The following is a 26,111-nucleotide window of genomic DNA, read 5'->3' as shown; positions in this document are numbered from 1 at the left end:
TCATGTTAGAGGCTCCCTTCAAATATCTGGTTATCTTTGGCTGTTTGATAATATATAACAGACTCTAAAAGGCTCACTGGAAACTCTGGTGTTTTCTAAAGACTGAAAAACTGTGAGCTTTGTTATAGGGTGATGTGTTGGATCATTTTGTTGGGATTCCATGATATAGAATTGATGTAGTGTAATGATTAAAAACATGAATTCAGTAGCTAATATGCCAGTGTTTTATTCCTGGTTTTGTCACTAAGTAGCCATATGAATTTGGGTAAATGATTAACCTCTTTATGTTTTAGTTTTCTCATTTGTAGGATGGCAGAAAAGATACTTATCACCTAATAGAATTCTTATAAAATTTAAATGATTTAACATTTATTTTTTGATTTAATATTTATAAATAATTTAGAATAATGTCTCACACATTATGCTGAACTTTATCTGTTTTTTATCTTTATCATCATCTCTCTGGTGCAGTTCAATTTTGCTTGAAAAGCCTTTTATTGTCTCTACTGGTAGAATTGTAAGGAGCAGGATAAAAACAGGGCTGTCTGGCCTCAACATTGGTTGTAGACTCCAACTTGTTTCTTCTGGTTTCAGTACAGCTTTCCCTAGCTCACATGTATCCAGTGTGTTTTTGTTTCATCTCCAGAAAATAAAACCTCTAGTCCTCTGTTTGTGTGGGATGGAGTAGTCACCATGCTGCCCAGAGAAAGAGGGTGGGCAGAGATTAAGGATCCAACTTTTTTTTTTTTATCCAACTTTTTAAAAGACATTCTTTCAATAAATTTTACTTGTGTTAGAACTTTGGTCATTCTGGCTTTGAGAGGGATATAGAAATGACAATCATTGAAAGTTTTGTGGGCAAGAGAGGGTTCTAAAGGTTACTTAACTGAGTTACGATTCACCTATCTGCTTCTCAGCCTCCAAAATCTTGTTTCTGTTGTACATTGCCCCATTCATTTTTGCCTTGTGGTTTCATACCATAGAAGAGAACATGTACTGGAATATGGTATTCAACTTGCCATCTCTCCCACAGTTCTTGGTATTTTTTAAAGAAAAAATTAACATAAGAAAATTTTCTTTTAAAAGAAAATTAACATACAAATAATTTGATTATAAAAATATCTTACTATGGCATTGTGTGCTTATGTGTAGTGTCTTATTTGATCCTCACAAAAACACTGAGAAGTTGGCAGATATTTCACTATTATGCAAGCTGAAATTCAAAGATATTAAGTGGCTTGCATAAGAACATAAATTCCATTAATAAGATATATAGCTAATGATCATTACCTTTGACTCAGCCTACATTATTCAGAATCTATATATTACTTAAGTTATAGGTAACCAATTATTTCTGAGTGGTTAGGTTGATAGAGAAAAGATCGTCTTAAGCTTCACATTCAGCCTATGAGTTTGTTCAGATAGTTTGTTCAAATACTTTGTAGGCTGTCTTATTCACTTAAAGGATTTCAGTGAAATTCGTGTTGTATGACCTTTTGTTTTTAAACCTGATGCACTAGATTCTCTTCACTACTAAATGTAATAGAAGTAATAAAATTGCCAAAAGATGCTAAAGATTAGTATGTCTTTTCAACTTTCTGTAGAAATAGGTAAGAGTTGAAAAGCATCTCCCCCCAACCCCCTGCACATAGAGTCTACAGAAGTAGTAATGATTTTAAATCATATTTCTTGTGTATTTTCTACATAGAGTTGTGTTTTCTAGCCAGAAATGAGAAGTGCAAAGAAATGGCTGTGCTAAATTGGAAATTGAGGTTAAAAAATGACAACAAATCAAACAAGCCACATAGAATATGTGTGACCAGCAGACAGTCAATATTTCTGAGTTGAAATGTTTCTTATTTGAGTTTTTTATTTTTTATTAAGAAAAACAAAACAATTTGGGTGACATTTCTATCTAAACCTATTCTACACTTTTAAGAATAATAGGAATATTAAAAAAGGAAAGTTGAGTAAAGCTGCACAAAAATCATAGACAATAGATTTCTGAAAATCAGAAGTAAATCAATAGGGAGATACTTGTGTAGCAATGGAAGATTGGAAATGATTAGCTTCTAAATGAATATCAATAATAATTTCTAGGCAGTACTCAGAAATAAAATGAGTGGAAGAAAGCATTCAAAAATTTTATATGAAAATACATTTTGTAAAATATTTCATCAATTAAAGGCTGTATTATAGATTAGATATTTCAAATGTAAAATAATTCTACAGTCACATTAATTAAAAGTTAAACTATTTAGATCTGTAAAGGCTAGATTAGAAATAGTTTTTAATTTATTTGTTTTCAGTTGTTAAAAATGTTTGATATGTTTACACAGCAACATATTAATAATGGATATGTTATTATACTGTTAAAAATTTAATTCTCTTTTTTAAAATTCCTTGTGATATATAGTCTTTAAATTAGAAAGTACTACTTCTAATATTATACAATTTTATAACATATTATGAAATTCTAGTATATAACAGAATATTATAAAAAGAAAAACATAATTATGTAGAATTTTATAAATTAATAGACATATTTAAATGATTAGTGCCATTGTAAAATTCTGTTCCCCCCCTCTGAGACAAAAACACTAATGGTCAAGTTTTATTTAATTTTTATCAATGAATGGAATGTGTTATCACAAATTGGAAATCATGTAACTAAAACAATAAAAAATTTATTGTTAATGTTCTTATAACTGAAACAAAGGAGAGAATTTAGGCATTTTATGGCCAATATGGGTAAAAATAACTTTTTGTACACTTTCTTGTCTCTGTAGTTTTGACCTCAGAGACCACGCCCATGTAATAATATTATACTATCACCCTCTGTTAAACGGTTATATTTTATTTTTATTTTTTTTAATTTTTATTTATTTATTTTTTTAACAAAGGACAAGACTATCCTTTTTTTAAAAATTTTTATTTATTTATGATAGTCACAGAGAGAGAGAGAGAGAGAGAGAGAGAGAGAGGCAGAGGGAAAAGCAGGTTCCATGCACCAGGAGCCCGATGTGGGATTCGATTCCGGGTCTCCAGGATCGCGCCCTGGGCCAAAGGCAGGCGCTAAACCGCTGCGCCACCCAGGGATCCCAAATGGTTATATTTTAAACTATCAACTGATGAGTGTGCAGTTTTGATGACATACAACTGATGAGTGTGCAGTTTGATGACATACATTTTTAGATTTATTATTAATGGGATTATGTATCTATCTATTATCAGCTATAGATTTACTACATCAAAAACTATATCTAGTTTATTTTATTTTTTTATGTAAACTCTCCTTGATCTACAGGTGAGCCTTAATTTTTATTTTATATTTAGGTCTTTCTTAATGCCAAGCCCTAGGAGAAAAATTCTTTACCTTTGAAAGGAAGTGAATTTATTCTGGCTATCCTCATTGTGTTACTGATTTGAAAAGTCAAATGAGTCTGCAGAATCTCACTATTGGCTTAACTATTCCAATAAGGATTTCGTCATAACCTTAAATATTTTTTTTCATTTTTCTTTCCTATTTCCAACATATGATTATTTTCCTTTAAATAATTGACATGCCACCATAGCTTCTCAAATTTGTAATCTTGTCAGTTTTATTTTAGATGTTATAGCTACTGTTTTTCAAAATTGAGCCACTGGCCTTTTAGCATGTGTTAGTGTTTCACTGGAGAGCAAAGGTTTGCAATTCTACTCTGTTCTAGCCCTAATACTATACTTGTTTTTAGAAAGCAATCATTGTACATTTAGGGTTTTCCCCCCAGTAAATGTAAGGTTTTACTCTTCTATTGTCATTGAAATAGTGCCAGAAGTTTTCTAAATAATAATGTGCACCTACCATCTAGTGGAATGAATGGTAATATCTCATTTAGAACCTGGCCTGGCACATGTAGGACTAAATGCATACTTCAGCTGTAAAAAGAATGCATATCTATTGATTTGAAAATAGTTTTAACTTTTTATGACAGTGCAAGCAATATAGTGAATATTTTCCTTTATTTGTAGCTTCAGTATTTTTTTTTTTTTTTGTATTTGTATAAGAATTAAGTAGGATAAGGGTGCACTTTTCATTAGCAGATGCTAACCTTTCTCATGGTTGTTTTTACCTATACCTTCTGAATGAAACCTATTTCTTTCCTTTACTAGTAAAATCCTAGTGAAGCCTTATTGAGAATTTTCAGTTGGATATAAAAACTTCAATTTTATTGGTCCAGAATTCTTTAGTTAGTAGGTCTGAATGATAGATTTCCTGTTGTCCTGTGGCAGGCTAAAAGAAGTTCTGTGGTATCCAGATTGTCTCCTAGTAGAAATTTTTATTTGTAACAAATTATTTTTATTTGTTCAGCCCATATCTTTGTGTACTTGGAGGATAATGTGACATCTGTCTTATAGTCAACCACACTGGGAAAAACAAAAACAAACAAACAAAAACTCAAGTTTTTTTAGTGTCAGTTGGTGTCCAGTGTCTGTGTCTTCCAAATTTGATGTTATACAATGTTGAAAGATAAAATTAGACACAGGAAATACTCATGTGAGATACAAGCACAAAAGTTCCTTCTATCAATCTTGTTTTCTCTTTTTCTTAATGGCTTTCTATTATTTATTAGCAATGCATTTTTGAGCATTAAATTATTTTCGATATGTTTGTTAAAGAAATCAGTGTTATACCGGAAATATGAGAAGAGGAACTGCTACAAGGAACTCTTTTGCTAAAAAAAAAAAAAAAAAAAAAAGATTTTATCTTAAAGAGAGAAACACAAAGAGAAGGGCAGAGACATAGGCAGAGGGAGGAGCAAGCTTCCCCACGGGGAGCCTGATACAGGATCCCAGGATCACAACTGAGCCAAAGGTAAAGACTCAACCACTAAGCCACCCAGGTGCCCCAGTGAGGAACTTTTTATACAGATTTTGATTTCTTCGTTTAAATATTACTATTATTAGTAAGACTATTATAAGGTATTATGAGTAAATGAAATATAGTCTGCTCCATCTAAATATTGTAGGATCACATGGAAACCGAGGAATATCTTTCTTACGTATTTTATTTTTCCCTAGAAATCAAAAATATCTACGTATGACAAAATGTGGGCCTTCATGAGTAGCAGGAGGCAATCAGTACTCGTCAAAAGTAATGAAGAAGGAATCCAGAGAGTCCTCACCTCTGATTATGCTTTCCTAATGGAGTCAACAACAATTGAGTTTGTTACCCAGCGGAACTGTAACCTGACACAGATTGGCGGCCTTATAGACTCCAAAGGTTATGGCGTTGGCACCCCCATGGGTAGGTTTTATGTCAGTCACTTGTTCTTTGCTCATTCATCTCAGTTGTGGTGAGGAGGAGGAAAAACAGTGCCTCCTCCATATGCCATTAGGAATTTTGCTTATAACAAATCTACCTTGTTTTGTTCTGTCACTATATGAAATCAGGAAGCAATTGGGACATCTGCTTCTAAATAGGTGAGTAATGAAAGAAAAATTGATTTCTACCAAAATGTCCAGTAGACATTTTTTTGCTGTATCAGTGTTGAAAAAACCAACATCAATATAAAAGACCTTCTCAATTCTACATTTTAAAAAAATCTTGTGAATAAAAGTTTTGGCATTTTATTTTTTCAGATTTGTGTTTTATGAGTATAGTGTTTGACTTAGGAAGTTAATTAAAAGAATAAGCCACAAAATGGTTCATTGGTTTCTGTGGATACATGTTTTATTGTTTTATTTTAGGGAAGATAATTGCTTTATTTAAGAAAAATAGCAGAATGTTTACCAGTAACATATCTAGAATATTTGACACCAGGATCAATTATTTTTAACATCCTTTTCCTTTCATATGACAAAATTATTTTCAATAATAATCATGAAATGAAGGATTAAAAAAAGAAGTGAAAAGAAAAAAGATAACAGTTGCCAGAAAAGACAATGAAAATTTTGAATTATTGATCTTCATATATGTGTATAATATATATGAATATGTATATATATCTGTATAATAAGTGCATTCATACACAATATTATAGTACCATGTACATATGGTGGGCATAATAATTGTTCCCCCAAAATGTCCATGCCCTAATCCCCAAAATATGTGAATATGTTATCTGAGAAAAGGGACTTTGCAAGTGTGGTTGAGTTAAGGATTTTGAGATGGGGAGATTACCCTGGATTAACTAGGTGGGTCCTTATAAGGAGGAACAAGGTTTGGAGTCACAGTTGAGGGGACAGGATAATGGGAAAAATGAAAGGAAGAATGTTTTAACCATTTGGAAGCCTGTAAAATAATACCAGAGATTGGGTGGCGCCTAAACAGCTGAAATTTATTTTTCACAGTTCTGTAAACTGGAAGTCCAAGATCTAAGTACCAGCCGACTCCTTGTCTGGTGAGACCTGCTTCCTGTTTGATAGCTGCCTTCTCACTGTGTCCTTACGTGACAGAATAGTCAGGGATCTCTCTGGAGTCCCTTTTATAAAAGCACTAATCTCATCCATGAGAGCACTATCTAATGACTAGTCACCTCCCAAGGGCCCCACCTCTAAATACTATCATATTGAAGATTCAGTTTCAATATAGGAAGTTGGGTGGCCACAAACATTCAGACCATGGTGTCAGATAGTAGATAGGAAAAAGAGACTGAGAGTGATTTGAAAATGCTACCTGCTGAACTGAACATGGATGAAAGGGTCACAAGCCAAGGAACAGAGATGACCTTTAAGAGTTAGTCTAGAATGCAAGGAAACATTCTTTCCTAGAGGTTGAAGAAGGAATGAAGCCCTGCAGACTATCACTTTTAAGACTTCTGACATTCAGAACTATTACAAAATATATTTGTGTTGTTTGAAGCCACTAAATTTGCTATAGCAGAAACAGGAAACTAATACTATATAGTACAATGTATTTTTTGAAATAAAGGGGAAAACAGCTATTCATTGGCCCATCACAGTAATAGATAATAATATTATAATTTTTCTGAGCCTTAACTTCTGCAAATTTGTTCATGAATGGGTCAAAACTGATCTTCACTTGTTTACATTTAATAAATAGCATAACCATTTTTGTCAATTTATCTTTACTCATAAATTTAACTTTAATTTTGAATAATTGAACAATTTCTTTCAAATAAATGTATATACAGTAGTTAGAAAGTTGGGTATAGATTTATGAAAATCCAATTTCATAAAAAATTCCAGAAATTATGAGACTATAAATGTCTTTGTTTCTTTGAGATCGTTTCTAGCAGCTTTCAAATGTCTGGGAAGTCCAAAACTTTTCCACCATAAAGACTTCACCAAAAAATGTCTACACTAAATTCTATCATATTTGGTAAAGTTTTCTTAAATTTATTCATAGTCCAAAAAAGATAGGACTGTCTTTGAGAGAATTTTGAGACACTAGCTCCTATAACACTACATATTTATGTAGTAGAACCAAATAATGATTCCATAGTCACTGTAGAAGTGAAAACAAGCAAACAAAAAACCCACAAAACCTTGGATTCATACTCCCCATTTATGCAAGTGTAACTGAGATCACATGTATGGGGAGTAAACTATATAATGGAAATTCTCCAAAGAGAATACAATATTTATTAAAGAATAAGAAATTAAATATATGTCAATTCAAAGCTTAATAGAAGTCAGGTTATTAAACTCAACAGTAATAATTTAGAACTTAGGTGCACAGAAGATATTTTTGAAATGGAATATTTTATGACATGTTTGACTTGTTAGTGTGTGGTGATAGTTGATATTCTTGTTGTTTTTAAATTCTGTACGCAAAACATCTTTACTGCCTGAACCAAGGAAAAAACTCCCAAAGCCTTGCTGTCGTTACGCCAATGTATGTAGTAATTCAGAAGTTTTATAATGAATGTTAATATATGATAAATGTTTATTAATGATTGAGTTTTCATAATTACTACTTGAGGAGCAAAACTTTGCTGATGGAGTGCTCAAACTATGGTATTCACCAGAGTTAGATCTGGTGTGATTCTTTCCCCTCAGTGAAAATTACATAATCAACTCAGAAACTCCGTGAGTTCATGTACCATTTATTTGGAATTTGTAATGAGTGACTTCTTTGCCAATTTTTCAAGTATACTTTACTAATTTATGAAATGGAGTATAAGCAAATTTATATTTTAGGCAATAGACTGATAAGGTGCTATTAGTATCAACATTTGCAACAACCTTGCAATTCCCTGAAGCGTATTACTAAGTGAAGTAAGTCAGACTGAGAAAGGCGAATACAGTATGATTTCACTTATATGTGGAATCTGAAAACCAAATGAACAAGGAAAACAAAACAGGAATAGACCAATAGATACAGGAAACAAACTTTGCTTAGCAGACATGAGAGAGGTAGAAGGGCAGATGGACTAGGTGAAGGGAATTAAGAAATACTAACTTCCAGTAATAAAATAAATGTCATGAAGATGTAATATACAGCTTAAGGAGTCTAGTCAATCATTGTGATAGCTTTGTATGGTGACAGATGATAACTAGACTTAACATTGAGGTCATTTTATAACGTATAAAAATATTGAGTCACTATGATGTACATCTATGGCTAATAGGATATTGTATGTCAATTATACTTCAATTAAAAAACAAACTATCATCATGCAGTATTATGCACAATGATATTCTAGATTCAGCCTTGCTGTTTATTGTAATCTTGGACAAGTCATATGAAAGTTATGACTCCTGGAGTTCATTTCTTTTTCATAGTGAAATAAGGGACAGCTGGGTGGCTCAGCGGTTGATCATCTGTCTTTGGCTCAGGGCGTGATCCCAGGGTCCAGGATCCAGTCCTGCAATGGGCTCCCTGTGAGGAGCCGGTTTCTCCCTCTGTCCATGTCTCTGCCTCTCTCTGTGTCTCTCATGAATAAATAAATAAAATATTTTAAAATTATAATAATTATAATTAGTAAAATTAGAGGGTTATTGGAAGATCTAAGGTTATTTAATTTAAACTTATAACATTTCTTCTGATAATGTGCTTGACAAATTCTGAGAGTTTGTTCTAAACTGGGGTAGGAACTACATGGAGGAACATGGTTAGCTGATGTCTTAGAAAAAAAAATCGAGCAAACTGCACTTATGAGGGGATGGGAACAGTGACTTGATAGGTTCCCATTGTCTTATAGTTTCATCTGGAAAGAGCTGGAACAAATAAATGCATTTTTCAGTGTTGTCTCTGAAAAGGGTAAGATTCTCAAATGTCTTTACCATCTTTTGCTGGTTTACATTATCTGGATGAGGGCATAGATCTCTGTTTCTTTGTTGTGTAAGCCTATAAAACAGTACCTGCATTCTATGTGCCCTCTAATATTTGTTGAACACATGAATTCTACATCTGAAAATGTGATGGTGCAGCAAGATTTATAAAGAAAACACATAAATTTTAGAGCTAATAATGAATATGACATTTTACATTATCAAATGTGATGACCTCATTAAACAAACGTGAGTAATCCACGATAATGGGAAGTAAGATTTGAAAAGAATGTGTGAGAACTTTGCAATGTAGCACAGGTATTTTATTTTATTATTATTTTTTTGTTTCAAATTTTTATTTAAATTCTAGTTAACATAGAATGTACTATTGGTTTCAGAAATCGAATTTAGTGATTGATCACTTACATATAACACCCAGTGCTCATCACAAGTGTCCTCCTTAATGCCATCATCCATCTAGCCCATCCTCTACCCACCTCCTCTCCATCAACCCTCAGTTTGTTTTCTGTAGCTAAAAGTCTCTTATGGTTTTCCTCCCTCTCCTTTTTCTCCCCTATCCCTATGTTCATCTGTTTTGTTTCTTAAATTCCACATATGAGTGAAGTCATATGGTATTTGTCTTTTTCTGACTGACTTGTTTTGCTTAGCATATTATACTCTAGCTCCATCTATGTCATTGCAAATGACAAGATTTCATTCTTTTTGATGTCTGAGAAGTTTTCATACACACACACATACACACACACACACACGCACGCACACATCCCTTCCTCTTTATCCATTCATCAATCAATCATGTTTGGGCTCTTTCCATAATTTGCCTATTGTTGATAATGCTGCTAAAAACATCAGAGTGAAAGAGTCCCTTTGAATCAGTATTTTTATATCCTTTGAGTAATGGCATTGTATCCTAGTAATGCCATTGATGGATCATGTGGTAGTTCTATTTTTAACTTTCTGAGGAAACTTCATGTTGTTTCCCAGGGTGGCTGCGCCAGTTTGCATTCCCGCCAACCCTTTCTTTGCATCTTCTCCAATATTTGTTGTTTTTCTATGTCGTTAATTGTAGCCATTCTGACAACTGTGAGGTGATATCTCATTGCAGTTTTGATTTGTGTTTCCCTGATGATAAGTCATGTTGAACATCTTTTCATCTGTCTGTGGGCCGTTTGTATATCTTCTTTGGAAAAATGTCTATGCATGTCTTCTGCCCATTTCTTAATGGGATTATTTGTTTTTTGGGTGTTGAGTTCAAAAAATTATTTATAATTTTGGATACTAACCCTTTATCAGATACGTCATTTGTAAAGATCTTCTCCCATTCCATAGGTTGCCTTTTAGTTTTGTTGAATATTTCCTTCACTGTGCAGAAGTTTTAGCACTGGTATTTTAATGATAGTCACATAATAGTACTCATAATTTCAAAATTTATAAAATAATTTTGTTTTCTATTTACTGTAATACCTTAAACATAAGGTTTTTTTATTTGTTCGCTTGTTTCATAAATACAGTGTACCAGTGTACCAGTGTACTGGGAATATCTCTATCATACTCTCACTTTGAGGAAATGCTCACTAAAAAGAAATCAAAATAGTGTATTATACAAATCCCAAAACCCACTTGGTTACCTCAGGTTTGAAGACTATTTTTAAAAGAAAGATAATAGTTGAATCAGTTCTAAGGAACTCTCTGTTACAGTTTATTGAAGCATACAAAAAGAAATTTCCAATACCTTCTTACCCCTGACACTCTTTACTAAAAGGTAGAGACTTATTAAGAAAATATAAAACAATTCAAAATACTGATATATAAGCTATATTTTAATGTAACTTTGAGGGAAATACCAGGCATAGCACTTAGAAATTCTATTTTCTCTCACTTTATGCTTATCTTATAGATAAGATGAAAGAACAAAACAAATTAAACTATAGGCCTTAGGATGTAAATCTTTTTTTTTTTTTTAATCTATTCAATTTAGCTGATCAGATTAACTCTTGTCCTGAAGAAAGCTGAGTTTTTGTGGAAAATATTCATTGGTATTGGCAAGGACAATGCATGAGATTTTATGTTGTATTATATTTCTAAGTGGGATCCTTTTTTTTTAGTGTGTAGATTGGTGGGGTATAATATATATTAATGTTTTTATTAAAGTAATTGTTTTAAATGAGGCAATGGCACATGATAAATGTCTAACTTTTATAAAGGCATTCTTGGTATTTTATTTTTTAAAGATTTAATTTATTTATTTGACAGAGAGAGAAAGAGAGAGAGGAAGAACAAGTAGTGGAAGGAGCAGGTTGAGGGAGAGAGAAAGAGAAGCAGTCTCCCTGCTGAGCAGAGATCCTGGTGTGGGACTTGATCCCAGGACCCTGGGGTCTTGACCTGAGCCTAAGGCAGGAACTTTACTGACTGAGCCACTCAGGTGCCCCCATTCTTGGAATTTTAATGTAAAATTATCAGTACATAGGAACAAAAATTCAAAATATCTGAAAAATACCATGATATAGCAAAATGATAGACCAAGAAGACTAGTTTTAGCATATTCTTCATTTTCATGCCAAACAATACTAATTTTTATTTTTTTTCAAAAAATACTAATTTAAAATTATTAAACTCTCATTATCACTAAAAGTTAATTAATTCATATAGCATATGTTTTATTCTGAGCCTAATTCTGAATGAGATAAATTTGAAAACAGTAATGTAAAGGAATAATATTCAAATCACCTGCCTGCAATATATATATATATATATATATATATATATATATATATATAGTTTCTCTTATTCAGATAACTTGTTTTCTTCTCTTTGACATGATAATGTGAAGTTCTTCAGTGAATTGTATTTTATTCATTCATAAGATAGCATAAAATTAAAATATTTTTGAGACCCAGTACATTATGAGTAAGTCTTAACTCTCATATGAAACATCATAGAGAAGTGTAATCTAGAAAGAGGCTCTCATACTTCACTCCCTTAAATACTTTACTTCTGAGAAAAACATTCCAGGTGGTAATTTATGATTCGCTCAGTCATACCTCTACTAGAAGTATGGCTTCATGAATTATTTATACTTATTTAGTCATTAATAAGCACAAGGACATGTAACCCTAGTACTTGAATGAGATTCTGATTTCCCATAAACTTTCAACCAATATCATAATCTGCATTTTTCAACTAGTTAATTAGCATTTGCCTTTTATATCATCGTTGTTCAAGCATATTGAAGATTATTTGTAATACATCACATTTCCTTAGTTTCAACAGATTGTTTAATCACAAACCAAAAAAAAAAAAAAAACCACTCAGCTATGAAAAAATGTTATTTGAGGCTCTTGTTCTTTTCACAGCAAGAGTTAATGAGATAAATATATTCAAAGCAGAGCAATGTGGGCTCAAGTTCTGGAAATTTAGGTCAGTACCAGAAATTCCCCAAGATTTTGAGTTTATATTCTGCAGGAGCCATATCTATAGTGAAAATTTCATCTTTACTAATACTGTAAATGTGATTAAAGAGCGGAATTCCCTTTGCTTCCATTGTTGTTCAGATTGTCAGATGTTGTCATTGGGGCACATGTGGGTAAGTGCAGGAGGTTAAAATGGAAAATACTTTGTCTTTTCTGGAGTAAGAAATCAGAAATATTTTTTAAAATTATATGCATTTTCCTTTATCCCTCAAAAGTCCATGCAGTCTCTTGTTAGCCTGCCAGACCTCCTCCAGTGTTACTCATCCAGGGGCCTGCCATCACCATTCATCATTCTGAGTATGATGAGAACTGCCCAAAGTGTGTGAGATCGCTGAATGACTCCAATATAAGCTATTTAATTAGGGAAGCTCTGTTTACACAAAAGTACTTCAGTGGAGCAATCAACAATGATGTGAAGGTAAATGCTAAATAAGCATAAGCTGGTTTAATTAAGCTTGGGGTGACATTATATCCTTTTCAGTTTTCCTGACTGTAGCAATGTTATTTCTACGTAACATTTACTATATGTAGATTTTTGAAGTTGTAAGTGTTCTTACTCTTAAGTTAACTGAACTTCCTATTTCATTCAGAAGAATTTAAGGAAAAAACAAAACCAAAACAGCTCTAGATGGGGTAGAGCAAAAAAAAAAAAAAAAAAAAAAAGGCAATCACTGCAGTTTTCATTAAGGAATATTTAAAATGTGTGAGCAGTTGCAGTCTCTTGCCTTTTAATTCACCATAGGTGATCATCTATTTATCTGAACAGGGAGCATTTCCCCTTAATGGCATTTTATGCTGCATTACCTTCCTTCTCACTGCCCAGACTAAAAGCCTTCTTGGCTTCTCCCTTTCAAATGTGGAGTGCACATTGCACTTTGAGGACCAGGCCCACTCAGCAGTCCATGAGCTGGGACGAAAGCAGCAGTCTAGAAAAAAATCCATTATGGCTAGTTGGGGTTATTTTGCTTTGCTGTGTTTAATTTGGTAGAAATATTGTAGAGTGACTGAAGGGTCTCATTAAAACTAATATTTTTTTTAAGATTATACTTATTTATTTAAGAGAGAGAGGGAGCACAAGCAGGGGGAGTGGCAGGCAGAGAGAGAGAGAGAGAGAGAGAGAGAGAGAGAAAAGCAGGCTCCCCTCAGAACAGTGAGCCCAACACAGGACTTGATCCCAGGACCCTGGGATCATGACCTGAGCTAAAGCCGAAGGCAGATATTTAACTGACTGAGCCACCCAGGCAACCATTATTTCTGTTTTTAACGAGCTAGTGGCATGCTTCATTAATTAGTTCCTCATGAATTTAGTAGCATATATGAAGTGTCAACTGAGAAGGGCATGGAGGGATTGTGTTCATACCTGTGCATATTGTTGATGCTAAATTTTTCTATAATATCATTTGTTCCCATTTTCCTTGTTGAGGTAAATTAATAGTTTCATGTAGTCAGTGAATAATGATTTCTGGAAACAAAATGCAAATTAACTTAGGTATATCATAATCATACAACTACTGACATATATATGTATATATATATAATACATGAAGTCTACAAGGCAGAAATATAAAAATGAAGTAGAGATTAATATAAAGTGGATGTGTTTACAGTGGTTTTTAATAATAAGATTAGATTTAAGATAATTTTTTACAAGATTTATTTATTTATTTTTGAGAGAGAGAGAGAGAGAGAGAGAGAGAGGAAGGGGCAGAGGGAGAGAATCTTTAAGCTAATTCCCTGATGAGTGCGGAGCCCAATGCAGGACCAGGGCACAAGACCCATGAGATAGAGACCTAAGCCGAGACCTAGAGCCAGACGCTTAACCTGTTGAGCCACCCAGGCACCCCTAAAGATAATTTTATCACACACAAAAATGCTATATGCATTTTATTTCTGTCATATTTACTTGTTTAATTATAAATGTTAGGATATATTCTTATTTCATAATAGAATTTCATTTTAATTTAATAGGTTTTTAATGTTACATTTATAAACTGTTTTATAATATATTTTTTTATTAATGATTACGAAATAGCAGTAGTCCTATTAATGACTCTCAAGCAATTTTTATCTTGTTATAATAATCATGCATAATTAGCCTAAAGTAAAAAAAAAAATGTTGCACTAGGTTGTATCATTAACTCTTTATGGTAGAAGTAGTCCACTATGACACATGAACAATATGAAATTCCTTTATTCAATTCTATATTCTAATTCTATTTCTAAATGCATGAAATCTCACTTCTGCTTTATTTCTTGTTCTTTGATGAAGCGAGAGATATAGAATTGGTACTAGGGGAGGCATGTTGTTTATTTAAGGCAGATGCCAGTGTTTATAAAAATAGAAATCAGTATGAGAAGCATGTTTTTTCCCTGTTTTGCTCACCATCCATTTCTAGAATTCCCAATTCATCATATAATAAGTACTGTAATATTCATCATTATAGATGCATAAAATTGCCGGCCTTCAGTTCTTCAGCTTTACTGAAATGAATGAATACATTTGTCTTCATTAGTTGAACATAATGCACAAAAATTGATGCAAATTATTCATCTTTCTGCAGGTCAAACCTTCCATTAAAATGCATTCTATTTTTTCATTGCATAAGCAGTATAATTTTAATGTTGGTGAAGTGATTTTGCAAGGCTAAATCAAGATCTAATAATTTTCAGATCCTGAATTAAACAAAAAAAGTCAAATTACACTTGTAGAAGTTGTATATTCCTGGCATATTGTTAAAGTCTAGATTTCATGTCACTGAAAACAGATGAGAGTCTCAGTAAGCTATGCCTGCTCCACAGACATCGTCAACAGACTATGCATGCTAGAATCTAGGAAGTTTCCAGAGGGAATTTGATGATTTATAAGCACTGGTGTGAGCAGTCTTCATTAATATTGTACATGCTGACCAAATGGTGCCCGAACATTACATAAATGGCTAATTCTCACAAAAACAGAGTTACTTCTGATAGATTTTATGTGCAAACCTTAGATTATTCCATTTATTTAGCTAGTGTCTGTGCTGATTAGCCCAAAGCCATGGGTTCAAACTCTAGTATAGATTAGCTAGCCAGATTGACTATGCCACATTGTTATCCTTTGGTTAGTACGGCTAAGTAAGATCAATGAATCATTCTTATTCGAAAAAAGAAAAAAATCAAAGCACTGAGGTAAAATGTGTAAATTCTAAATTCCAAAGATGAATAGCTTGCATTTGCTGGCCCTTATATGAAAGGCATTTCCTAACACACTGGATAGAATATGTGGCCTTTGAAGTCAGATGACTTATGTACAAATCCTAGTTCCACCTGAGTGTTCCAGGTGTCTTAATTGAAGTTACTGAGCCTCTCTGAGACTCAGTGTCCTTATCTGTAAATGGGGAGGAATCATGTCTACATAATTGGGTTGTAATAAGGATTAAACATATTATATTTATAGCATTGGCATCAGAACATATGTACCACAAAGAATTGTGGTACACAAGACAGTCCACAAAGGACTGTCTTGAGTTATGGAAAGGACATATCTGTGGTTTTAAAGTTATTTGTATCTTATATTTTTGCTTTCTATTCTTTATACATTCAGACATATTAAATTTATCATAGATAAGACAGATTGTTTATATGACCCATTCCTAACCAATTAGAAGTGTTTCTCGGGGTGCCTGGGTGGCTCAATTGGTTAAGCTTCTGACTCTGTTTCATATCAGGTCATGATCTTATGGGTCCTGGGATGGAGCCCTGGGTCAGGCTCCATGCTCACCAGGGAGTTTGCTTGAAGATTCTCTCCCTCTGTCTTTTCTCCCACTCCTGCCTGTGTTTTCTCTCTCTCTCTCTCTCTCTCTCTCTCTCTCTGTAGTAAAAATAAAATAAAATAAAATATAAAATAAAATAAAAATAAAAATAAAAATAAAAATAAAAATAAACACATCTTTTTTTTTAAAAAAAAAGGAAATGATTTTCTATGGAATTTGATTAGGTTTTACCATCACTTAATCCATTTACTATAGTTAGCTAACCATAGTTTTGGGGGAAGAAGGTGATTGATAAAGATGAGGCAATTTCAATTGTAGAGCATTATGTAAATAAGTAAAATGAAGTTTTTCCTTCTCTAAACATTTCCTGAATCTTCAGTGAACTGAATTCCCAGATGTATTCAAAGAAGATTATCTCTAAATATATGTATTCTTCCTTGGTATTTGGTTAATCTATTAGAAATTTTATTATGCTTTAATCTGTTTGGCTCTGTAAAATAATGAACACAAAATATAGATATGCATCATCCCCTTTCTTAAGAAGATACATGTGAAAAACAAATTTAACACCAAATGGTGAAAATGCAACATGGACAAGTGGTTGCTATGAAATGCAGAGACTCGGTGGGTAAATTTCAGTGAGGGGAAAGGAGTCAGGCCAAACTTGAGCTCCACCTTAAAGGATAGGTACTTATTCTCTTCAGAAAGTTATCCTCTCTCCTAATTTGGGGGTTCTTTTTTTAAAATTTTTATTTATTTATGATAGTCACACAGAGAGCGAGAGAGAGAGACACAGGCAGAGGGAGAAGCAGGCTCCATGCACCGGGAGCCCGATGGGATTCCATCCTGGGTCTCCAGGATCACGCCCTGGGCCAAAGGCAGGCACCAAACCGCTGCGCCACCCAGGGATCCCTGGGGGTTCTTTTTTTAAAGACATATTTTATTTATTTATTTGAGGGAGAGAAGTGAGCAAGAGCAGGGGAACAGCACAGGGAGAGGAAGAGGGAGGGGGAGAAGCAGACTCCCCACTGAGCAGGGAGCCCAACATGCAGCTCAACCCCAGGACCCTGGGATCATGACCTGAGCTGAAGTCTGTCACTTAACTCACTGAGCCACCCAGGCCTCCCCAGTTTTGGGGTTCTTGGTGATTAACTACAATGGTAAATTTATTTAAAATGGTCTGACTTTTGTAGTTTGTTCATTAGAGTTTGATATTAGATTTAGAATGAAAATGGCAAAGTTAGGAAAGTATTCCTGGCATTTCCATTACTACTATTCAAGTGATTACCATGCAGATGCAAAATTGTAAGGAAGACAGGGTTTCTGGGATAAAAGTATTTCTATTTTCATATTTAGTTTCAGAATTTTGTGATTTAATACCCAGAGAAGAAATGTGACTACAAATCTACTTCACCAGCTACTTTTAAATAATATATATGAAAGACGTCAGAACCAGTGAAGATAGTTTACTTTTTCATTATATGCTGATAATATTTGCCCTTCTTATTCTTTCCACATAGGCTAGGGAAAATATGAATAAAAGACAACTGGATAAAACTCATACTCTATAATTTGAATTTTTTATTGATACAGTTTGTGTGCCTCGTATAAGCATCTCCTTTTGTGATCTTAGATACTTGAATATTCTTCAGAGGATTCTTCAAATATTCCTTCAAGTAGAATACATTTACATTGCTTTTCTATGGAGGTCATAAAGACATTGCTTTTTAAGGTCTACAACAGAGGAAAAATACACAACCTCTAACCGGTTAGCCAGTTATTGATTTTGAATCTACATATTTAACTTTAAAATTTACTGTGTCTACGCCCTTGGTGGTACATCCACTTGATATCTATACATGTATTTACTCCCTGAATCCATATAGTCTCTGCCTTATGTTTTTTTTTTTTTTACTTTTCCTTTCTCATTTTTACATTAACAATGCATTTATCTTTGGCTCCATTCCATCATGACTCTGATATCTTGTACCTAGTTCCATCTTCTATATCTAGAAGAAATGAACTAAGTAGGTTTGGGATGCTTTTACTGTCATTTTTCTTTCCCACATATGCCTTCCTAAAAGGAATATGTTAGAAAGAAAATATAAGAAAAGTAGTCAATAAGCAGCCAAAGAGTTATTTTCTGAACCCTTATTTTCAAAGTAATGCAACCCTTTTTTTGTACTTACTCAGCAGTCTAAAATAGTTCTATCTGTTACAGGATTCTATAATATTTTGTTCTTTATTATAATGATCCTCATATTTGTAAAAATTTATACAATGTTTCTGGTTTTTTTGTTTCAGTGAAATCTCTAGAAGGGTAGGTCTCATGTGACATTGTTCATCACTATATTCCTAGAATCTAGTACCTGTGCTAAGCAATATTTGTGCATGTCATTTAGTAAAGAAAAAACAAGCAGCAAGAACAACAACAACAACAACAACAACAACAACACATGATTTATACATGGTCCTTGCCCCCAGAGCATTCATATCATCATCCAGGGGAAAAGAGATATGGAAAAACTTTAGAATATGATGCACCAAATGCTGTTTTGGAGTATCTACAAAGTGCTATGGCACCAAAGAAAAGGGATCCTGTGTGTGTGTGTGTGTGTGTGTGTGTGTGTGTGTGTGTGTATAGTCAAGAAAAAATGTGCAAATATAGGGAAGAATGAACAGAAGTTTATCTGAATGAGAAGAAATTCAAACAGAACATTGGAAGAAGTGTGAAAATGGGGCTTTCTAGGCAATGAGATGTACAACTAGTGTGTATTGGTAGCTGGTTAGGTGTAAGGAAAAGAGCATAAAATCAGAGAAACCTGTGATAGATTGAAGAAAATGATTGTATGACACATTTAGGAATGGAGATTTTATTCTATAGCTCTAGAGCACCACTGAAAAATTTTAAACAAGAAAATGATGTTCCTAAATTTCCGATGTGGAAAGATTACAAGGTATCATGGAAAATGGATCACTTTTTTCTGTCATTTGCTATTCTGTGATTAAAATGTTGATAGTTTGATTTCAAGATAAGATTACTCTTCTTCTATTTCTATGATTCTTATTAGTGAATTCCTTAGACTCCTATCAAATTGAAGGCTTTTGATGGGATCCCTCAAAAGAAAATGCAAAGAGGAAGACAGTAACTCCACACCAATTTAGCTGTTATCTAACAGGAAGTGTGGAATGGGCTCCATAAAGATCTTTAGCTGCTACATAAATTAAATGCTTCATTTAAAATTATGTATTATAATTATCAGACATAGATTAAAGATCTAGATATAGTTTGGACTCATAAGAAATGATTAGATAACATTGCAAACATGAATGAGCAATTATTTAGTAATTAATGCATTCTTTTATTTATGCATGTGTTATTCCAACAAATATGGTGTCTTTACTGTGTCCCAGGTATTATACCAACAAAGCAGATAAAACCCCTGTCCTTATGGGATTTATAGCTTGTTAGGGTAAATGAGCATTAAACAATCACAGAAGTTATTTTTTTGTTACAAACTGAGACAAATTCTAAGAGAAAATGAACAATGATACTATGGTACTGTATAACAACGTTACTGACTCAATTAAATATAAAACTGGAAAAACAGCAATATAAAATTGAATCTGAAATATAAATGTAAAATTTGTCATAGCACTTTTTCAAAACAAATGGGGGGAAGGAATGTGTCCTGTAAGATAATAAAACCCATCTTCTGCCAAGGCAAAAACTCTGAGAGAATGTGATCTGGTTCTATCTTTATTGGAAGATTTTATCATGTAAAGAATGGTAAGGAGAGATACAGCTCTAAAAGCTCCTGAAATTTATTGGGCATTTATGGCACCTTGCACTCATCTCAGCATAGGAAGCAGGGAGCCATTTCATAAAATTTAACATTGCCAGCAGCACTATAATTTGAGAATGAAAGTTGAGGCTTCCAGCAGACACCCTCAGATCTTTTGGGCTAACCAGTCTTTTACTTATTAAGGCACTGACCGAGGGAAACTGTTGGCTGTTGATTAAATACAAGGACTGCATAAGAATTTTTAAACTTACTTGGCCTTATTTATTCCAGATGGTCAATACTAGAAGTGTGAAGTAAGTCTGTTTCTGTACTCTACTTATTCTACTGAATTTAACAAGAGCCCGAGAAGATATCCAATATCAGAAGTTTTACCCTTATTTTGGCTATAGCGTAATTGACATATTATAACTGATTCAATATTTCACTCAAAAAGCATTTGTTGAATGTTTACTGTATGACAGGCACTGTACTAGATGGTGGATGAAATGAGATCAATAAGGTATAGTTGATTATCAATAAGTGACGAGGGGCCTGGTCTTAAGCTACCACTTAAAGGACTTCAAGTTTCTGGGTATGTGTCTTAAGAAACATTTATCAGGTGAAACTCTTAAAGAAGAGGAATAACTCAGGAATTATTAAAGTTCTTTGAGTCAACTCCTTGGAGTAAATATGCTTAGTGATTATGGTATAGCCTCATACCCACAAGACATGTACACAACTATATTTCAGAAAGTTCACAATATCTTGAAGTAATGACCAGCTAGAAGAAATCTAAAATTATGAGTAATGTACTTCATAGAAATAGCTTCCCAGACTCAGAGCAGCTACCACGATGTTACCTAATTCTAAGTCATTTACAGCACATAATATTATCATGATGACCTGGATAACTACAAAATATAAAAGAAAAGAAACTGAAGTCTCTAGGAAGTGGACAGAAAGGGTTAGTCATTAAAAAAAAGAGCAATACTTAGCCCCTCAGAACATTTAATAAAATGTTTGAAAGATTTGAGTACAGTTACGAAGAATGAAGGCTGTGTACTTTTCCCTCCCAAATTGTTTTTTTTTTTTTAATCAACTTGATATACAAATATATTTAAGTAATTCTTACAACTCTCGATCCCCAAAAGTATCTTCTAAAAGGAACTTGAAAGCCAGGTGTGGAGACATGTTTTAAGACAAGCAGTGTGATGTGAATTTTTATGAGCTGATGCTTCATGAAGCATATAGAGCAATAATTGAAAAAGAGCATACAAAAGAAAAAAGATGTAACTTAATGACCTGTGGTGTAATGATGTGTAAATTCAAAGATAGAGAGGACGATTTCTAAGCAGGGACAAACAGGAAGATCTAACAAGGAACAACATATTCTTGACAGAGTACTGATGTAATCAGAGTAGTAATTATTGGGGCACCTGATGGCTCAAATGGCTCAGATGGTTAAGTGTCTAACTTTGGCTCGTGATCTTCAGGTGCTGGGATTAAGCCCATAATCCTTGGGCTCCCTGCTCAGTGGGGCGGCTGCTTCTACCTCGTCCGCCTGACCATCCCCACCGCCCCCAGCCCCTGCTCCCTTTCTCTCTCAAATGAATACATAAAATCTAATAAAAAAGAGAAGTAATTATTGTTATCTAAGACAGTACTTTTCAAGTTGAAGTTAAAATAAAATAATTGAAGTGGACATTAACAGATGTGCAGGAAAACAATTCCTTAAAGATAATTTAATCAATTTAAGCAAGCTTTTTAAAAACTTTTTTTCCCTTTTTTTAATGAGTAGATAGAAGCCTGTGTTTCCTTCTATATAATGTAAATTTATAAGAGATGTATTTGTTATGGCGTATTCTTCAAGCTCATCTGACCGAGCAGTCCTTTAAAAATGAAACATAGATGTACATTTACCAAAAAAAGAAATCTGTGGGGAAAATCTAGTTTGGGAAATATTGGTGTAATGAGCTTTAGAAAGCAAAGGTAATCTTGTTACTGACCTTTGTAATTGATTAAAGCATACAGAGAAGCCTGATTTGAAAGTAGAGAAACTTTTGGCCGGATGGATAGGAGATTGCCAGTATATGGATAATGTGATTTTAGCATATTTCACTAAAGCATGTCAAATATTAGATAACTTGCTGTGCAACCTTTAGAGAAAAACTGTCAATCAGTTTGCCTCCCCAGGAATTAAACATAATGCTGACTTCATTTGTTTTTATCATTTATGTACTATCTGGAAGTTCCAAAATAGAAGGAAATGTTGGTACACACTTAAAATTGCAAGTTTGTGAAGAAAAGGACAATCAAATGTGCAAATCAATAAATTGTGTATCGACTTAGAATCAAGTATATATAATAACATGTGGCTTTCCTATTACAAGTAAGAAATTTAAAATGGTAGGAAGGAAGGCAAGGAGGAAGGGTAGGGAAGAGAGGAGGGTAAGAAAAGAAAAGAAGGGTTGCAGGGAAGAGAAAGGAAGGAAAAGAATGAAAGGACTGAGAGGGCAAGAAGAACAAAAAGAGGAAAATATGAGAGCGGAGGAAAGGCAAAGGAATAGAAGAGCTATAAAGGAAGAAAGAGGAGAGAAGGAAAGGAAGGAAGGAAGGAAGGAAGGAAGGAAGGAAGGAAGGAAGGAAGGAAGGAAGGGGGAATCCATTCAATTTACTAAACCCAGCAAGTTAGCACTGAAATACTCGGTGAGATTTGTATTAATTGTTTATAATAATCACGGTTTATTTTCCTAAGGAGCTTTTAACTGTTGGGAGGGATGTTAATGAAGTTACAATGTTATGAAAATTGTTTCATTTGCTTCTTTTTTCCTTCCTTCCTTCCTTCCTTCCTTCCTTCCTTCCTTCCTTCCTTCCTTCCTTCCTTTTGTAAGCTGCAACATTTTCTATCTGATAAATGGGGTCTTTTGGAAACGTAAAAAATACATTTTTTAAACAAAAAAGTCCCTTTCTGTCAGTATGGATTATATGTTTAAAAAACCAAAGAAAATCTCATTGTGAGCAGGAAAATAAAAGAACCAATAATCAGAGATTTCCTAGTGAAAACTGAAAGGCTAAATTCAGCTCTAAGAGGTTATTGGCATATCCTGCCTGTTTTTTTTTTTTCAAAAAATGATTTATTTGCCAATAGTTTAATGTAGAGAGTTTTAGAATGGTTCATGTGTTACCACAAAAAAAAAAAAAAAATATCTGGTAACTTTGTGTTGAAACTCTCAGAGTTTTAATAAAAGTGGAGTGAAAGTTATCTACTGTGGATGTTGCAATTTTTCAGATATTTTTGTCTAAACTACTTCTTCATTCATTTATGGCTGTCTGTCCTTTTAGCATTTGAGGATTGACTTTTAGGTACAATAGTATGTGTTATAATAGACAAATTTATCATTTCTTCAGTAGTTCTCTAATAGATCTTAGAGTCCTCTTGTGAAAATACGCACCTTCCTCGGAGGTAGCTTCTCTGTTTGCCACTCAATGCTCCCAGAGTTCCTTGCTTGCCAGCTTATAGATTGAAGCTGGGTTGGTGTTTGGGCAAAACGTAAGCTCTATCTATCTAACCAATGGCTGTTCACTTCATTAGAGCTAAGCGCATGGCTGTTCATGTCACAAGGAGAATGAAATATACTTTTGTTCTTTGATTTCAATGTGTCCTTGAGATTTTTCAACTAGATGAAATTTCAGCCCATCTTTGACTTCAACTTGTATCTGTATAGAAATGCTTTCCCAGGAGCATCAAATGATGTACCAAAGAAGTAATGATTTGTTGTTGAATTATTGTTTCTTTAAAACATAATTCCTTGAACTAAATTGATGGCAGGATGACAGATAAAAAACATGGCAAGGATTTACTGTCATCAATTATGGTCCCTATATTTTATCTTGTTAAAAACATCAAAATGAGGTACATTAACTTTGTAGCTTTGATTTAAACCAAATTCCGTTTACACATTACTATATTTATTTTGGAAAACATGTTTGGGGATGTTTGTTTACTAGCAATGGGAAATTTTTGTGTTTACTCTAAGTGCTGGAAATAGGAAGCTCAGCCAAGCAAGAAATCAAGGTGTATCTATCATTTGTTAAAAAGTGAGTTGCTTTTGTTTGTGCTTTATTTTGAGAATGTAGAGGAGAATATTGCATTTGAAGATACTAGAATAAACACCCCAGTGCAGTTTAATGGGTATGGCGAGTCAGCAATAAAATAATAGTCTTTGAGTATTGTTCAAGACCATAAATAAACTGACTCAAAATATTTCTTAGCTGGATCAAGAATTTTCCATATTTGAAAGTCTACTTTTCAAGTCACTATCATTCCAAATTTTGCTTACAGTTGTATTTCCAAAAGAGAAGCCACATTTTATATTGGTCACATGTGGCCATTTTCACAAGTGCTGTCAGCACAAAATCTGCTTCAGATGCTATATATTTTAATTAATTTGAAGAACTTTTAAGAAATCTGCTTAAAGATTTTTTCCTCAATCAAATATTTATTTTGCAGAGAATATATATGGTTAACCAGAATGCTAATTCAAAGTCAAGATGACCTTGAAGCTGGTGGTAGGTTAGATGCAGTGAATTAATGAAAACTGGATAGCCAAGCACATGGCCTTTAATTTATGGTTTTTATTTTATTTTTTATTTTTTTAAAGATTTTATTTATTTATTCATGAGAGACACAGGGAGAGAGAAGCAGAGACACAGCAGAGGGAGAAGCAGGCTCCATGCAGGGAGCCTGATGTGGGACTCGATCTTGAGTCTCCAAGATCAGGGCTTGGGCTGAAGGCAGCACTAAACCGCTGAGCCACCCGGGCTGTCCAATTTATGGTTTTTAAATACATGTCAGAGAGACTGAAGGTTTTTACTCTTGCATTATGTTAGGAATACCTCAGTCAGACGTTATTCTCCTCATAATATAAAACATTTGTTGAGAACCTACTATGCGAGAGAATATTGAGAAAAGAGAATTATGTGAGAAAATATTGAGATGATAGATGATAGGACATAGATGATAGATAGATATACATAGATAGATATATATCATGTATACTAGAGATTTTATAATATATATAGGAAAATAAGTCACATCCTGAAAGGTAATTGATAATAATGCTAATACTAGGTGACCTACGCTGAGTGTCCAGTTAGCGATCAAGGTAGAAGGTAATATGGGCGAGGTTTATCCATTGAGACCTGAAGTGGCTTGAGGGGCAGATTTTAAAGTGAATATTTCATCAGAGTAGCATTTGGACGAGAGCACAGCAAAGAAGCCAAGAAACAAAAATTCTTCTATTACCATAAGGAAGTAATTGTACAATGAAAATAAAATATGAGTTCTAAATATAGGAATGGAGATGCTCCTTTTAAGGAACACTGGGAAAATGTTGTAGAGAAGCAATATACTTACACATTTCTTCTAGCATAATTAAAGATTATGTTAAAGAAACAGCTCTCCAGCTGGATTTGGTAGGCCACCCCTCCAACTTTTTCAACAGGTTACTTACTTCCTATGATTCCCCTTCTCTTTCTGCTTTTAGCTTGACTATTCTTGCTAAGAGAATGATGCTGTTAGGTTGTTATATTAAACAAGACAAAATATATAGTGGTGTCCCTTATGAGGCAAAATTCTTGATGAGTTTTTGATTAAAAATTCTTAGCAAAAATAAAGTTTTAGTATAGGCCCCTGTAAGAGTATTTAAGTAAAAAAAAAAAAATAGAGGCAATATTGAATACAAACTTAAAGTCTAAAATTAGTATTTTTTGGTAAGCAGAACAACTTATGAATGAGCAGATGCAGAAAAATGGAATGTGCAGTATAGTGTTTTAGGGGAGAAGATGAAGCTTTAGATATAGGC

The 26,111-nt window shown here is 33.5% G+C and overlaps 1 protein-coding gene across 8 annotated transcripts in view; it reads left to right on the top strand.

Annotated features, from left to right (window-relative positions):
* GRIK2 (glutamate ionotropic receptor kainate type subunit 2) overlaps positions 1 to 26,111 on the top strand; it is a 638,483-nt gene that overhangs the window by 597,035 nt on the left and 15,337 nt on the right. For all 8 annotated transcript variants that reach the window (XM_041767187.1, XM_041767198.1, XM_041767221.1 and 5 more), the window contains one exon: positions 5,062 to 5,287. In XM_041767187.1, the coding sequence (XP_041623121.1) occupies positions 5,062 to 5,287 (226 nt within the window). The remainder of the gene's footprint in view (positions 1 to 5,061; positions 5,288 to 26,111) is intronic.

Source organism: Vulpes lagopus, chromosome 1, assembly GCF_018345385.1.
Source record: "Vulpes lagopus strain Blue_001 chromosome 1, ASM1834538v1, whole genome shotgun sequence".
Taxonomy (NCBI): Eukaryota; Metazoa; Chordata; class Mammalia; order Carnivora; family Canidae; genus Vulpes; species Vulpes lagopus.
Note: the sequence above shows the minus strand (reverse complement) of the source record. Positions and strands in the feature narration are given on the sequence as shown.